The sequence below is a fragment of the Nylanderia fulva genome, unplaced genomic scaffold (assembly GCF_048542155.1).
Source record: "Nylanderia fulva isolate GAGA-0341 unplaced genomic scaffold, ASM4854215v1 Scaffold5, whole genome shotgun sequence".
Lineage (NCBI taxonomy): Eukaryota > Metazoa > Arthropoda > Insecta > Hymenoptera > Formicidae > Nylanderia > Nylanderia fulva.
The window spans coordinates 1,892,226-1,906,781 of NW_028190587.1; the positions used below are offsets into that span (position 1 = coordinate 1,892,226).

Genomic DNA, 14,556 nt, shown 5'->3' on the forward strand with positions numbered 1-14,556 from the left:
TAAAAAGTAATATATATTAAGAAAGCATATATGTGTGTGCATCAGATGTCACAAAATGTTTACTAAAAATTTGAAAAATAAAAATTTAACTTATATTAATGAGGAGACAATAGAGGATAATAGAGTACATAATTTAAAAAAGATTACAACACAATTTTATGGATATTATATTTTTAATATTATTATGATATTAAATCATTACAAATTGTATGAAAAAAAAAAATAAATTAATACTTATATCATATGCTTTATACATATACCATGTTTAAATTAAGGCAAGAGAAACTTCTCTATGTAATATTGTATCTCTATATATAATTGTACATTGATTATGTACGAATTTTCCTCAAGCTTTTCTCAAGAAAAATTTAAGTGTTCTTTGGTGTTATCTAATTTGATAGCTTACGATTTTTGAACACCAGGAGGTAATGTTATATCAAATACGATTGGTGAATTATTTGGCAGATAATTCAAATCACAAGTAGATGCATTGATGTATATTATTTTGCCATCTGATGATATGCCATATCCTGTAAAATAAAATTAAATAGATAGAAAACTTGCAGTATATTTTTATACATATATATTTAGATTTTACAGTTAAGGTTTTATCATACCTTCATGTATATGACCAAATACATGATATTTGGGTTTCACACGATTTTGCACTGTCGACAATAACTCTACGCATCCAGCGCGTACTCCGCTACAACATAGGTCTCCATGACCTACAGGAGGAGTGTGCGTTACAAGAATATCTGTATCCGATGGAATCAGTTCCCATTTTGACAGGCATGGTTGTCCACGTGGCACGTTAAACGCCCATTTACAAAATTCTGGTTGCCTAAGATTTCAATGAAATGTCCTTCAATAAGAAATCTCTTATATATACCTGAAATTATTTTCTACAAATATTTTTCATAATACAATATTCAAAATATCAAATTTTTAATATAATTTTGATGAATTATCTTTTACAACATATCACAACATATAGACAAGCCACATGTTCTGTATATATTGTTGAATCTTGGAACCTAAATATATGAAAGATCTTTTTCATAACATTTTAAAAACAAATGTATAGGTAAAAGCTTAACTTTTTTAATTCTGAGTTATATAAGTTTTTACTTAATGACTTAATAAGCCTATACATATTTATTTACTACTAAATTTTTTAGTGAAACTAATTTGATAATATTTACCATGGAGTACCATATATCTTGATTCCATGTATTACAATTTCGGAATCTTCCAAATATGTACAGTTTGTCAAATAATCTTTAACATTAGTAGTTTTAATAGCTTCAGCAAGAGTGTCTTTTGACATACCCAAAGTGGGTATATTGTCGAGTATGCTGGTTCCAGTATGTTTCTGATGATCCCCGCTGGTATGCACAGAAAAGGGATGCGTAAATGTGGGATCAAAGCTAAGTTCATGATTGCCAGCTATAACTATTTTATGTTTGTGTGGTAAGTTACCTAAAATCACACAAAATGCATTAATATTTATACGATTTAGATTTAAAAAATTCAAGTTGCTATTAATGAATAAAAATATTGTTTCTTTTGATTATAGGCTTTCCTGATTTGTTATTATTAATATAGTGCACCTATCCAATTGTTGAATTCTATGACTTCTTGTAAACTACCACATTTCGTAAAATCTCCGGCGTGGATGAAGACGTCCCCAACAGGTATATCAAATTTTATAAATGGTGTGAGTGAGTGCGTATCGCTCATACATACTACACGTAACTAAAAAATTAAAATTTATCGTTTTAAATTAAATATACATGTAGATAGAACTATTTATGCGAACAATTGTAAAAAAATAAGATATTTAATAAATTCTGCTTATACATGTATAATTAATAATATGAAAAATATATAAAATAAGTGAAGGCTACTTTTTGAGGTTAACATACATATATCTTTTCGTATAAAAAAGCATCAGAACGATAAAAATTATCAGACGTACTTTATCGCTTGGTGCCTCGGTCGTCGGCAATTTTGCAGTTATTTTAACAACTTTTTGATACTGAGATAATTCGCGCCAAGCTGCTGTCGGATCAGCTGTCAACGGATGTATAGCTATCTTCATGCTGAACAGCTAAATATGACTCTGCGCCGACACATGAGATTCATTGTTTAGCTGCACGTGTTTTCTTGCACGTTCTCTTTTCACAATTAAAATTTAAAATATGTGTTTTTTATCACATAATAAAATTAATAAAATATTCATTTTGATATTTAATATATATTTACAAATTTTTATTTAAACGCAATATATATATATATAGATGTGCAAATATATATAATATGAATATAAAATGCAGCATATATATATGCATGATGTTGATGAATAACACATATGATTCATATTGAAATAAAATACAATAAATATGTATACATCAATTATAAATAAAGAAAACAAATTTTTTAAGTTATTTTTAAAAGCTTTTATTCGAACACAAAATATATAATACTACATTTATATATCATTATTTAATAATATATAATAGAATATATATAATTAATGGAGTTTAACTCTCCTGAAAAAATAGAAAGATTTTCCAGATGCTTTTCCGTGATTTTTTGTTCCGTTTCGTCAGCATTTTTCATGAGCAATTATTGTTTATCGGTTTTCTTTCGCATATCTTCTATACTCTTTGCAACGAGAGCCTGTAGTCCTTCGGGATTATTTTTTGTATACCAATCCATTACATAATCCAAATTTTGCTTTTGCTTTTCAGTACATTTCCTACATTCGGTGTTCAAAGCTTCACCAATAATCTCTGGAAGCAAAATATGAAAATCAATTTATTAATATTTATTAATTTTATTTAATTTATATTAATAATATATAATTGACCTTGCATTTTTTTATAAAACTGTATTAATCTATAAAAATTATTATATAAAAATTTAAAAAATATGCAAGAAAGCTTTAATAATAAGATATGTGTATATATATACACACACATATATTTTTTTATATATGGCAAATTCTTTAATTATAATAAAAATATATACACTTATAATTGATTTTTTTCTTAGCGAAAATTTAAATGCTATTAAAACACATTGTTAAATTTTTTAAATAAATTTACAGAATTTTTAAGATCATTATATAGATGTATAAATATAATACAGACACAATAAACCTAATTAAAAATCTATAAAAATTAATTAAAATTAATTAAAATATTACATTGTTACTATAGTTTTTTAATACATTTATATAATCAGTAAAAATGCTATTCTTTCAATCACCAAATATTAGACAATTGTCCTGACTATTATTAATATTAAAAAAAAAATTAATTTAAAAAATAAAAAAATTTGCAAATGAAAAAGAAAGTGAGATGCACTGTGTATATTATATAGATATATACCTTTAAAGAATTTTGAATCAGGTGTCTTGCACGGTGCTAAATCCATAAAACATTTGTAATATTGTTCTCGCATTTTCGGATTATTAAAAATTGCGACAACATCAACATCGTCGTATCGATCAGAATAAAGTGTCTCTGCGAAAACGCATGTTAGTGCAACGATAATCGCTACGATGAAGCTTAGCCGAGCCATTATTTTTTCACTTTTACACTAACTCGCCTAATAAAGATACTAAGTACTCAATGGAGACTGTCCATCCTATTTATACGAAATGGTCGAGACAAAAAACTATTATGTATGAAATGGTCATAGTACAATTTTCTATGACAGTTTAACGATGACCATATTGCTTATATTATATTCTAATGATCAAAGTAAAAAAAAAAAAGAGAAGAAGAAAATTGATTGACAAAGATTCAGAAAAATACATCTTTTAATTATAGTGTATTAGTGTTGTATATATGCTATATAATTGACACATTATATATTTTTGGGAAATATTTATATCTTGTCAAACAATACTGCAACATCAAATACATATAAATGCATATATGATTTGTTATATTTATATTACTCGTATAATAATTTCATCTTATTTAGAAGAGAAAAGAAAAGAATCATTATCTAAAAGAGAACGAAAAGATATTTAATAAGTATAATAGAGTACATGGGAAAAAAAAAGATTTTTCTTATAAAAAATATCAATAGTCAAAAATAATAAATAAAATGAAATTTTTTTCCCCTTTAATTTCTCAAAAATCTTTTAAATAAATACATATAATCTTATTCTTTGCATAACTTATTTATATAATTTTATTTAATTTTAGGCTTTATTTTATGCTTAGTTTTTCTGTAAGAATACTTATTAAGCAAAGACAAATATTTTTTAAAAAATGTATAAGGATCGATAAGATGAATTTTGTGAAAAATTTTATCGAGTTAGACATACTAATGAGTTATATCTTTAACTATATATATATATCTTTGTAATAATTATTAAACGCTTGATTGATTATTTTCTATAAATTAAATATTAACGAGTTTGACACTGCAGAAAACACATTAAACAGAGATATTGTTAAAGATGCAAGACAGACAAAATATATATTTATTATATATTTTCTATCAATTTTCCATCAATTATTCATGAGACAGGAAATTTTCTGAAGATCTTATATAATATAAATAAGTATACTTTTGCATAAAAGATCGTGAAATATGCGTATTATAAAAAAAAATCGCGTATGTCATAATATATCCTGAATGAAGTGTGAAGTGTTTTCAATCAAAGATTATTAGTAAGATTATTTCTCAAAAATTCTTAAATAACTATGATCGCATACTTATCGTGTTATATGCACAATCAAAATGATACTTCGTTTCAGATAATAAATTTCACGTTATATAGGCCGGTTTATCTTAACATATTCTATTTTATAAATATTACAAAAAGCGCGCGACATTTGCTTATATATATATTTCTTGTATATCATATATATATATATATATTTAATATTTAATTAAAAAATAAAAACAGAAATATATCTAATAATAATAATATATAAATTTTAAATCGGCCAATAGAGCCCAAGCGCGAAAAATTAATTCTTCGGAACTGTATCTCTTGGTTTGAGATTACTAAGTTCCATTTTTCTCGCCTATTTTTCTCCATATGTAAGTTTGAGATTAATTTATATATGGAATTTAGTAATCTCAAACCAAGAGATACAGTTCCGAAGAATTAATTTTTCGCGCTTGGGCTCTATTGTCCGATTTAAAATTCATATATTATTATTATTATTAATATTGAGAGGCGACATATATTTCTTATCTGAGAAATATATCTGTTATTATAATACAATTGCCATTTACTCAACGATTACTTGAGAAATATATATCTGTATACACAAAAAAAATCTCTAAATATATAAACAAAATTTTATATACAATTGTCGATACATAATTTTGTGATATTATCAACAGTTGATAATATCAATCTCTTCAATTATTTTCTACTTTATCGATTTGATAAATATACATGTGTGTGTGTGTGTGTGTGTGTGTGTGTGTGTGTGTGTGTAAAATGTGCCACATCATATATGCATAGTTTATATTTAATAAAAATTTAATTAATAAAAGATTTGTAACTTTTGCTTGAACATTCATTATTTCGAATTAAACTTTAATAATTTAATTATTTTTAGTTCTGTTGAAACGTACTTTGTACTTTGTACTTTAACCAACCCAACCTGATCTGAACTTATTCCACTTGAAATATAAATTCAGTCTTCAGTCCCCTCTTCTTAGTTGATATCTGTGTATCTTATTTATCTAACTTTGCAAAGTCATATTAATTTTCAAATAGTACAATAAAAACTGTTGAGCCAACAGCAGGAATCTAGTATCTGTTCTTTAGTCTGTGTAAAATTAAATACTCAACATGATGCTTAAAAGGGTAAGTAACAAAAGAACAATAATTCCAATTTACTTGCTTTATTGAAATTACGTTATGCGATTTTTATAATTTTGTTGCATAGTATTTTATCTATAAATAGAGAATCGGTTATTTGTTCTTTGTATTTTCTGTATTATTTATCTTTTTTTCTCCAACAATAAGTATATATATATATAGATACATACATCCATACTTCATCTCCTTTTGTATATGGAAAATGCAATATTGCAGCTACAAAAGAGCAAAAAAACAAACCTTATGACAGTTAAAATAATTAGTATGCGATTTTTTGAATAAATTTTTATATGCTCAATATCATGCTCATATATTTGAACATCAATTTTCAGATATTCACTCCAAGAATGTACCAAAAAGTGATACGTCCATTCTCAACAGCTGTTGAACCTAATCAAGGATATAATTTTGGTTAGTATGAGATTAATCTTTTCAATGAGAAAAAGAAAAAATCTTTCTTTGTTAGTAAAAAAAAAAAAAAAGAAAAGTTATTCTCTCAAAATAAAGTTATTTTTATTAATTTGAAGCAATTTTTCAAATTAAAAAGAATGTATTTTAAGTATTGAATTGTATCCTAGCAAACACCAAGTAACTATATTATATAACTGTTAGTTATAATTTTTTACTCAATAATGTAAATGCAATATAACATACGTCAAACGCATATGTTATATTGCATTTACATTTTTAGTGAGAAATTATAACACATGCGTTTGACGTATGTTATATTGCATTTACATTATTGAGTAAAAAATTATAACTAACAGTTATATAATATAGTTACTTGGTGTTTGCTGGATAAGTATAAAAGAAGTATTGATTTGCATCAAGTATTTCATCTTAATTTAAGAAATTAAAGTATTATCAATTATATATAATGTGTTTACCACCATAACCAATATAACCAGTTATATATAAACCTTTTAAATTTTTTCCAATTACTGTTTCAATACCATACACACACACACACATTATATTTGTTTTAGAATAAATATACATAAAATATACATATCAACACAAAGCGAATAATGCATATAAATAAGTACATCTAATGAAAATATTATACTTAAACACTTAAACATTATTTAGAAGCATACATTTTATTATTTTGTTATTGTTAAAAGTTTTATTATATATTTATAATCATTTTTATTTAAAATTATGTAAAAATAAATAATACATTTATTTATATTTGAATAAAAAAAATTTTATTACTCTTCTCTTGCATAAAAATGGTGTACAAAACATTGCAACTTAAGATTTGCATATTTTATATTATACATATAGATATTAGTACATTATATTATCTAATTAAAAAACAATTTTTTATTGCATTATTAGAACTTTCTGACACCCAGAGAGAAATGCAAGATTTAGCACGGAAATTTGTCAGAGAAGAGATTATTCCGGTAGCTGCAGAATATGATAGAACTGGAAAATATCCATGGGAACTTATCAAAAAGGCATGGAGTCTTGGTCTTCTGAATAAACATATCCCCCAACATTGTGGTATGTTTGCCTTGCGTGATATATTTATTATATTTATTATTTATGATTATATATATTTTTAAAAGATTATAGAAAAGAGAATAATGTTCAAGAATATTTTTCAATGCAAAAATTGATTCAGGATTATTTTTATCGCAGGTGGTTTGGAAAGTGGTATTTTCGATGCTTGCTTGGTTACAGAAGAATTTGCTTATGGTTGTACAGGATTAGCAACTGCAATGGATGCTTCAAGTCTTGGAGTCAGTTTTATTTATTATACATATTTCACTTCTGTGTCATATACAATTTTTAACAAGAATTTCTTTGATAAATTAAAATTTTTTTTTTTTTTTTTTAAGAATTTATTAGTTTTCAATTTTTACGAAATTATAAATATATATTAATCAAATTATTTATTATTATTGAGACACAAGATATTGGAACTTTTTGCCTTTATTTATTTAGCAAACTCCAGTCATTGTAGCTGGAACTAAGGAACAACAAAAGAAATATCTTGGAAGACTCGTAGAGGAGCCACTTGTTGCGGTGTGTCAAGTTTGCAAATATATTTATATTTAATCTAAATATTTTTTAAATGTAATGTATAACTTATATATATTTTTTTATTTTTTAATATAATTTTTTACAGGCATATTGCGTTACTGAACCTGGTGCAGGATCTGATGTAGCAGGTATTAAGACTAAAGCTGAAAAGAAAGGAAAAGAATGGGTAATTAATGGCACAAAAATGTGGATTACAAATGGCGGTGTTGCTAATTGGTATAATAACACGGTTAAATATCTGACATTAATTTATAAGGAAAATTCTTAAGTTTTTTACATACTTTTTTATTCTATAGGTATTTTGTTTTGGCAAGAACAAATCCTGATCCAAAAGCTCCAGCTGCAAAGGCTTTTACAGGTTTCATTGTAGAACGTGATAGTGATGGTTTAACTCCAGGTCGTAAGGTAATCTTTGATAACAATTTTTTATCTTATCTTAAATGTGTTAATTCGAATTTTTTAAATCTGTATTAATTATTTTTTCATTTCTTTCAAAGGAAATAAATATGGGACAAAGAGCAAGTGATACTCGAATGATAACATTTGAAGATGTTCGTGTCCCTGAAGAGAATGTATTATTGGAAGAAGGGCAAGGCTTCAAGATAGCTATGAAAACTTTTGACAGAACTCGAGCACCGGTATATTTCTATTCATGACATTGGATATTAAATTAGATAAACCAAATGAATTTAATATAAAAGGTATATATACTGATATTTTCATATTTATTACAGGTTGCAGCAGCGGCTGTTGGTTTAGCTCAGAGAGCTCTGGATGAAGCAACGAAATATGCAATGGAACGCAAAACATTTAATAAACCAATAGCAGAGCATCAAGCTGTAGCTTTTATACTTGCTGATATGGCTATTAGCGTTGAAACTGCTAGATTGTCATGGATGAAGGCAGCTTGGGCTGGTGATAGAGAATTACCAAATGCTACAATGCTCGCGAGTATTGCAAAATGTTATTCTGCTGATATAGCTAATAAATGTGCTACAGACGCCGTACAGGTAAATGCAATAATTTATACAAAAGACTTGTCTGCTCTCTATCGAAGATTAGGTACATATATATATATATATTTCTTTTTACAATTTATCACATGTGATAATTTTCTATTTAAGGTTTTTGGTGGTGCGGGTTTCAATTCTGAATATCCAGTAGAAAAACTTATGCGTGATGCCAAAATTTTTCAAATATATGAAGGCACTTCACAGATTCAAAGATTGATTATATCACGTACTCTTTTTGCTGAAGCTAAACAAAAGAACAATTAACGTGAATAATCATTGTAAACTGAATTAGATTATAAGATGTATAAATTTTTTAAAGATTTAATATTTTTTATAAGCTTTGAAATGGATAAAGTTTTATATAAGATATAACTCATATAGTATTCTCTCTCCAATTTTATGACATTTTAAAGTGATAAATTTTATAGATGAATTTGAAATGTGATTATTGAGATTTTATATTCTTGTAAATATAATTCATAAATTTCATAATTACAATTTTATGTCTTTAGATAGTCTATATACACTTTTTATATGGATTTTTATGCCATAGTAAGATTGATTTAATTCAATACTGGGATATATTGTAATTATAAAAACGAAAAAAATTTTACTATGTGATTGATATGTAATTATGTTACAGAAGGATAAGATTTTTATAATACAGGTGCTGAAAAATTACATAAACATTGTATTCATTTTATATTTTTTAAGGTATTTAATGTCTATATTTATTTAATAGAGAAAGCTTTATTAGATCACTTTGTATCATTTTTTAGTACATTAATTTCTCTCTCTCTCTCTCTCTCTCCTCCATTAGGTATTTTCGTATTTTGTAGTAATTCATTTGATAGTTCATTAAAAAAGAAAAGAAGAGAGATTATGTTTCAAGTATATTCATTTGTTATTTTTTGATAAACAAGTTTTATTAGACCACTTTATCAATTTTTTAGTATTTTAATTTCTTTCTCTCGCTTTCTCTATTAGGAATTTTTTAATAATTAATTTCCTAAAAATTTATTAAAAAAGAAAAGAGAGAGTATGATCCTAATTAAATCTACTTTTCAATATGCGCGTGCCAGAAGGAAGGGGATTAAAAAAAATGAATTTCCCGTTCAATCGAGCAGCTCGTCGCTCAAAATAACACAATTTCAAATCGCGCGCGCTCCCGCGGCAGAGGGCGCCGGCGGCGCGGAACGCGAGTGCGTTAGTCAAGTGCATTGTTCGTTGAAAAACGGATTGCACCGCATTATGTCTGTCGGTTCGTAGTTTTTCGCGCGGTTATATTCGGCGAAGTCGCGCGGTCCCCAAGTTATGCAACGTGCGCCGCGGAAGGGCGGCCCGCGCCGGCCGATCGGACATCGCGGCAGCTGACCTACTTAGCCTCAGCTATCGGTCGTATCCGAGACGCGGCGGCGAATCGAGGCGGCGGCGGCGGAGGAGGAGAGAAGAGAAGAGAAGAGGTAGGTGGACAGAGAGCGGGCGTGCGAAGCGAGAGAGCGGCCGAAAACTTTTTCGCGGCGATATACGACGATACTCGGCTTCGGCACGTGGATTCACGCGGAACCCGGGGGAGGGGGCAGGTTGGGGGGAGGGGGTTGTCTTTTGGAAATTGCGTCTTTCCGCCCGCGAGAGACGAGCTCGAGACCGCAGGACCGTAAATATGGCGGGCGATGGCACCCGGAATTATGTCATATTGCTTCTCTCTCACGATTATTAGAACGATATCTCCCTCTTTCTCTCTCTTTCTTTTGCTTTCTCTTTCGCGCGAATGACGTGACGCGCGAGCAAGCGAGAAAGCGAGCGCCGGCGTCTGCGAGATTACGTTTCCGCGATTAGCTTTTCCCTTTCGTTCGCGGCCACTGCCGTAACGTATTCGTGTTACGTAGACATATATATGTAGATATAGATATAGATATATACTGAAGTTGGCCACGTAAGTAGGCGGCAGGTCTCGCGTAATATCGCTCTCCCTGCGATAACGAGCGATCGCAAATCGCGCGCTCACGTGACACTTCATTCGTTCGTCACTTCAGACTCGTGTAAAATCGCGTGCGCGCGACTCGAATCGTTTCCCGCCAGAAACGCACTCGCGGAAGCAAAATGGAGGCTCCGGACGAGAATTTTGTCCGCGGGACGTAATCGAGTCGCGATAATCTCCTCAGGGAAGGTACTTACGTCGGAAGAAACGAAAATCGAAAGACCCGGCCGCTTTGGGATACGCGCGTTCCGCGTATGACAGGTCTCGCTACGGCCCTGACAGCTCTCGCGCTGTCAGAGCGCGACAGTGCGCCGGACGCTCGCTTGACTAAGGGAGTGCCCGTGCCGATGCAAAGTGTAAGTGAAGTGGCCTACAGACCTACATTTGTCTAACGTCCCATTTTTTCGCGGCCCGACAGGCAGGAGGTTGACAGATACGCGCGCGGATATTCCTCCATTTTTTCGTAACGCGTGGCGTGTACGTACGTGCGCGGTCCCGATGCTGTCGTCCCGTGATACCCCGACGTACGACGGCTGACGACGAGCTGGTAGACGAAGAGAGAGAGAGAGAGAGAGAGAGATAGCGAGCGACCTAACCGAGGCGGCGGTGCAGTTTCGATACGCTGACGGACACCGGCGCGGGCGAAAGAGACAGAGAGAGAGGGAAGACACGTCGCGAGCGTGCGCGAGTGCGACGAAGTGAGAGTCCCGGCGCGAGAGGGAAAGCGTGAGAGAGAGAGAGAGCGAGAGATATTGAAAGGGAGCACGTAAAAGAGTGTAGGTGTTCTTTGGAGGATAAGTGCGTACGCTCTTGGGGCCGACGTGGAGGAGAGAGGAGGGACCGTCCGTCCGTCTATCCAACTGTCTGCTGGCATCCACGGGGGCCGAATGGCTACAAGGACGGTGGAGAGCGGGGGTGAGTCCGCGGCGACGATCCTCGACAACAATACCGGTATCGCTACGACGACGGGCCCTCTCGCGGAATCGTCGTCGTCGTCGTCGTCGTCGACGTCGTCGTCGTCGACGTCCTCGCCCGCCGCCGTCAATGCCGTCATCCTGACGGAGAGTGCCGCCACGAGTGCCGGTAACCTGCCCTTGACTGGATCGTCCCAGAGCGGCCTGCATCAGGTGCAACAGACGCAGCGACAGCGAGTCAGCCTGATCGACGACGTAGCCGCCAGTGATGTCCCAGGTAACCTCAATGACTCTCTTTTATATCTCTAGGGCCTTTGTTAATGAGCCGCTTGCAGAAATCTTTCTGTCTTTCTTCCGTCTGTCACTTTCCTTGTCAAGTCTATCCATCTCTTTCTTTTTAGTTCTCCCGCTCGCTCTCTCTCTCTCTGTCTGTCTGCCAGTTGCTCTCCTCCCTCTTCTTTTCCCCTTCCCTTGCCCTCTTCCTCGTGTCTCGGATCTTCCTCTGTCGTCTGTTGCATCGCTCTGCTCCGGATGAATGATTGCTCCGATCCAGTTCGGAATCCGCGGGTGTTTATGAATATTTGAGGAACTCGTTTCTCTTCTAAGATAAATTAGTTGAAATAATCATATTTTCTTTTCTCCTCAGATAAAACCCGAATAAACTCGCGCGAGTCTTTTTGAAGAGGAAAATTTATGTCGTAGCGTAAATATGCCTTGAGCGAACGTTCGATACGATCGAAAAAGATCTGTAATTAAAGGTAATTCGCTTAATGCGCTCGTCGTGCGATTTCATTCGACTCCGAGTGCATCTAGTCACGATTGCGCGAACCAAATTGTGCGTTGCAAATTGTTTCTTAGCAGTAGATAGACAAAGAGAGTTTTCTCTTTTAGAGTTTTACCCTCAATATATAGTATTTACTGGTAATTAATTGTGAAACAATATATGGTATTGGAAGAATTATATAATATTAGTTTCTCTTATTAATATTTTTTTATCACAATAAAAAATATTATTTACATATTAATATTTTTTACTGTAGGAAATATTAATCGGAGAAATTCATAAAATTCTTCCAATATCATATAATGTCTCACGATTACCGTGATTTTCAGGGAAAATTCTAAGAGAAAATTCTCTCTGTAGATTTAAAAGTATTTTTTACTTTGGGAATTAAAATCCAATTACATAATTTCTTAAAATATGCAAAAATATGTAAAGAGAGAGCTTTTAGCATTCGTTCTATACACAGAGTGAATCTTCTCTCAGAATTTACCCTGAAAATCGTGGAATAATCATGAAATAATATAGTAGAAGAATTTTATAATCTACCACAATAAAATATATGTTCGATTAATTTTACTATGTATATATTAATATTTTTTATTGCGGTAAATATTAATCAGAGAAACTCTGTTAAAATTCTTCTAATTATTATCCCACGATTACCATAATTTTCGGGTTTAAGTTCTGAGAGAAAAATTCTCTTTGCGTAAAAACCGCGATGTATAATCTCGTATAATTCATTGCCTACGTTTTAATTAGCGCGTTATACGGTAGCTGTTGTGTCTTAATGACGCAACAGGCGTCTCGGAACAAATTTCGAGTTGCTCGCGAAATCACTCGCGAGTGAGTGTCTAGGCCTCCCTGTTCGGTCCTCGTCTCGAATTTAGAACAGACAGCCTTCAAACGCTTTTTTATGAATATTCTACTGCTGCTCGGTTGCATCGACCCTTCGCGGGCAAAATAGCGGTTTCGTCGAAATGAGACTCGTCTTTATTTACGTCGACATTGCCCCACTCCTTTTTCTCCTCCCGCTTTTTTGCTTTTTTTTCTCTCTTTCTCGGTTGTCTTTACGCCTTTTCCGTTCTTCCTTCGTCGAGAGCACGAGAGATTGCGAGACAAGTTTTTCTGACACAATACCATACAGGCACGATTACCTCTTTACAGGCCTCTTTTCTACTCTTCTTTTTCTTCTCTGTTATATTCATTCGGATTGTATTTTTTTTCTATGTTTATTTATTGAGATGAAACTAGCTCCGATATTCCGCGAAGCTCGTTTACATGAGTATTCATCATCATTCGGACACGAAGACTTCGCTAAATATTTCAAGTCGAGTAGACTGGGACAAGTGGCAAGCCGGTTCTAATTCATTTGAATATAGACACTCTGTGCAGAAGAGCAAATATGAAGAGACAGAATTTGATAAATTTCTCGATAAATTATTGGAAGAAAATTTAAGATATGTAATCTCTGTCTAAAGTTATAAATAAATTTGTCAAAACTTTTTTCTTTTTTTTTTTTTAATATCCGATACTTCCATTTGTCCCAGCTTATCCGTCCATTTATATAATCATGCCCTTGTTTGATCCAGTAAAATTTAATTAGAGAATTACATGTGTTGAACTGCTCTTTACTGCTACTATATATATGCTTTTGGAAAAAGATTATTAGGTGTTCTAACTTAATTATGTAATAAAATCAAAATATTTTCTTTATGTTACTCGCTTTTTTATTATTAACATTATGTGTGCAATTTGATATAATACAATCTATATATACGATTGAATAAAAAAATTCTAATCTATGATGTATGGCCACTATCGCACAAATAATGCCGTAAGTATTTAAAGATTAAGTGAAATCAGCTGATTCACAAAGATGTGCCGCACAATCCGCATTCTCTATAACAATATTTACACGTTATTTTGCCACGTGCGCTGAAAAA

At 31.7% G+C, this 14,556-nt stretch overlaps 4 protein-coding genes across 6 annotated transcripts; 2 read left to right on the plus strand and 2 right to left on the minus strand.

Annotated features, from left to right (window-relative positions):
• Positions 1-154: 154 nt before the first annotated feature.
• LOC114941963 (metallophosphoesterase domain-containing protein 1) lies at positions 155-2,172 on the minus strand. The gene is made up of 5 exons (XM_029317171.2): positions 1,982-2,172; positions 1,614-1,758; positions 1,206-1,482; positions 618-844; positions 155-530 (listed from the first exon to the last, which is right to left on the minus strand). Exons 1-5 carry the CDS (start codon positions 2,102-2,104, stop codon positions 403-405), a joined length of 900 nt encoding a protein of 299 aa, XP_029173004.1. The 5' UTR covers positions 2,105-2,172; the 3' UTR covers positions 155-402.
• A 275-nt stretch (positions 2,173-2,447) lies between these two features.
• LOC114940530 (ejaculatory bulb-specific protein 3-like) lies at positions 2,448-3,638 on the minus strand. The gene is made up of 2 exons (XM_029317174.2): positions 3,399-3,638; positions 2,448-2,798 (listed from the first exon to the last, which is right to left on the minus strand). The coding sequence occupies exons 1-2, from the start codon at positions 3,589-3,591 to the stop codon at positions 2,632-2,634; spliced, it is 360 nt and encodes a 119-aa protein (XP_029173007.2). The 5' UTR covers positions 3,592-3,638; the 3' UTR covers positions 2,448-2,631.
• Positions 3,639-5,644: 2,006 nt separating this feature from the next.
• Mcad (Medium-chain acyl-CoA dehydrogenase) lies at positions 5,645-9,306 on the plus strand. The gene is made up of 10 exons (XM_029315226.2): positions 5,645-5,854; positions 6,202-6,280; positions 7,211-7,378; positions 7,517-7,617; positions 7,823-7,903; positions 8,007-8,137; positions 8,218-8,326; positions 8,419-8,559; positions 8,656-8,931; positions 9,046-9,306. Exons 1-10 carry the CDS (start codon positions 5,840-5,842, stop codon positions 9,196-9,198), a joined length of 1,254 nt encoding a protein of 417 aa, XP_029171059.1. The 5' UTR covers positions 5,645-5,839; the 3' UTR covers positions 9,199-9,306.
• A 1,227-nt stretch (positions 9,307-10,533) lies between these two features.
• On the plus strand, positions 10,534-14,115 carry LOC146721339 (uncharacterized). 3 transcript variants are annotated; one of them, XM_085487062.1, is made up of 2 exons: positions 10,534-12,106; positions 13,865-14,115. In XM_085487062.1, the coding sequence occupies exons 1-2, from the start codon at positions 11,803-11,805 to the stop codon at positions 13,975-13,977; spliced, it is 417 nt and encodes a 138-aa protein (XP_085343188.1). In that variant the 5' UTR covers positions 10,534-11,802; the 3' UTR covers positions 13,978-14,115. The 3 variants fall into 3 exon arrangements, with proteins under 3 accessions (XP_085343188.1, XP_085343189.1, XP_085343190.1); XM_085487063.1 differs by having other exon boundaries at positions 13,855-13,955; XM_085487064.1 differs by lacking the exon at positions 13,865-14,115 and adding an exon at positions 12,476-12,779.
• The last annotated feature ends 441 nt before the right edge of the window (positions 14,116-14,556 follow it).

What these genes read in the sequence shown, in the direction of transcription:
- LOC114941963 (XM_029317171.2), bottom strand. Translation starts at nt 2,104, where the DNA reads ATGAAGATAGCTATACATCCGTTGACAGCTGATCCGACAGCAGCTTGG. An exon ending in AGAATTCAACAATTGGATAG is followed by an intron (nt 1,483 to 1,613) that starts GTGCACTATATT and finishes GTGTGATTTTAG; the next exon opens with GTAACTTACCACACAAACAT. An exon ending in AAGATATATGGTACTCCATG is followed by an intron (nt 845 to 1,205) that starts GTAAATATTATC and finishes TTGAAATCTTAG; the next exon opens with GCAACCAGAATTTTGTAAAT.
- LOC114940530 (XM_029317174.2), bottom strand. Translation starts at nt 3,591, where the DNA reads ATGGCTCGGCTAAGCTTCATCGTAGCGATTATCGTTGCACTAACATGC. An exon ending in TGATTCAAAATTCTTTAAAG is followed by an intron (nt 2,799 to 3,398) that starts GTATATATCTAT and finishes TTTTGCTTCCAG; the next exon opens with AGATTATTGGTGAAGCTTTG.
- Mcad (XM_029315226.2), top strand. An exon ending in ACATATCCCCCAACATTGTG is followed by an intron (nt 7,379 to 7,516) that starts GTATGTTTGCCT and finishes TTTTTATCGCAG; the next exon opens with GTGGTTTGGAAAGTGGTATT. An exon ending in TTGACAGAACTCGAGCACCG is followed by an intron (nt 8,560 to 8,655) that starts GTATATTTCTAT and finishes TATTTATTACAG; the next exon opens with GTTGCAGCAGCGGCTGTTGG.
- LOC146721339 (XM_085487062.1), top strand. Translation starts at nt 11,803, where the DNA reads ATGGCTACAAGGACGGTGGAGAGCGGGGGTGAGTCCGCGGCGACGATC. An exon ending in AGCCGCCAGTGATGTCCCAG is followed by an intron (nt 12,107 to 13,864) that starts GTAACCTCAATG and finishes AGATGAAACTAG; the next exon opens with CTCCGATATTCCGCGAAGCT.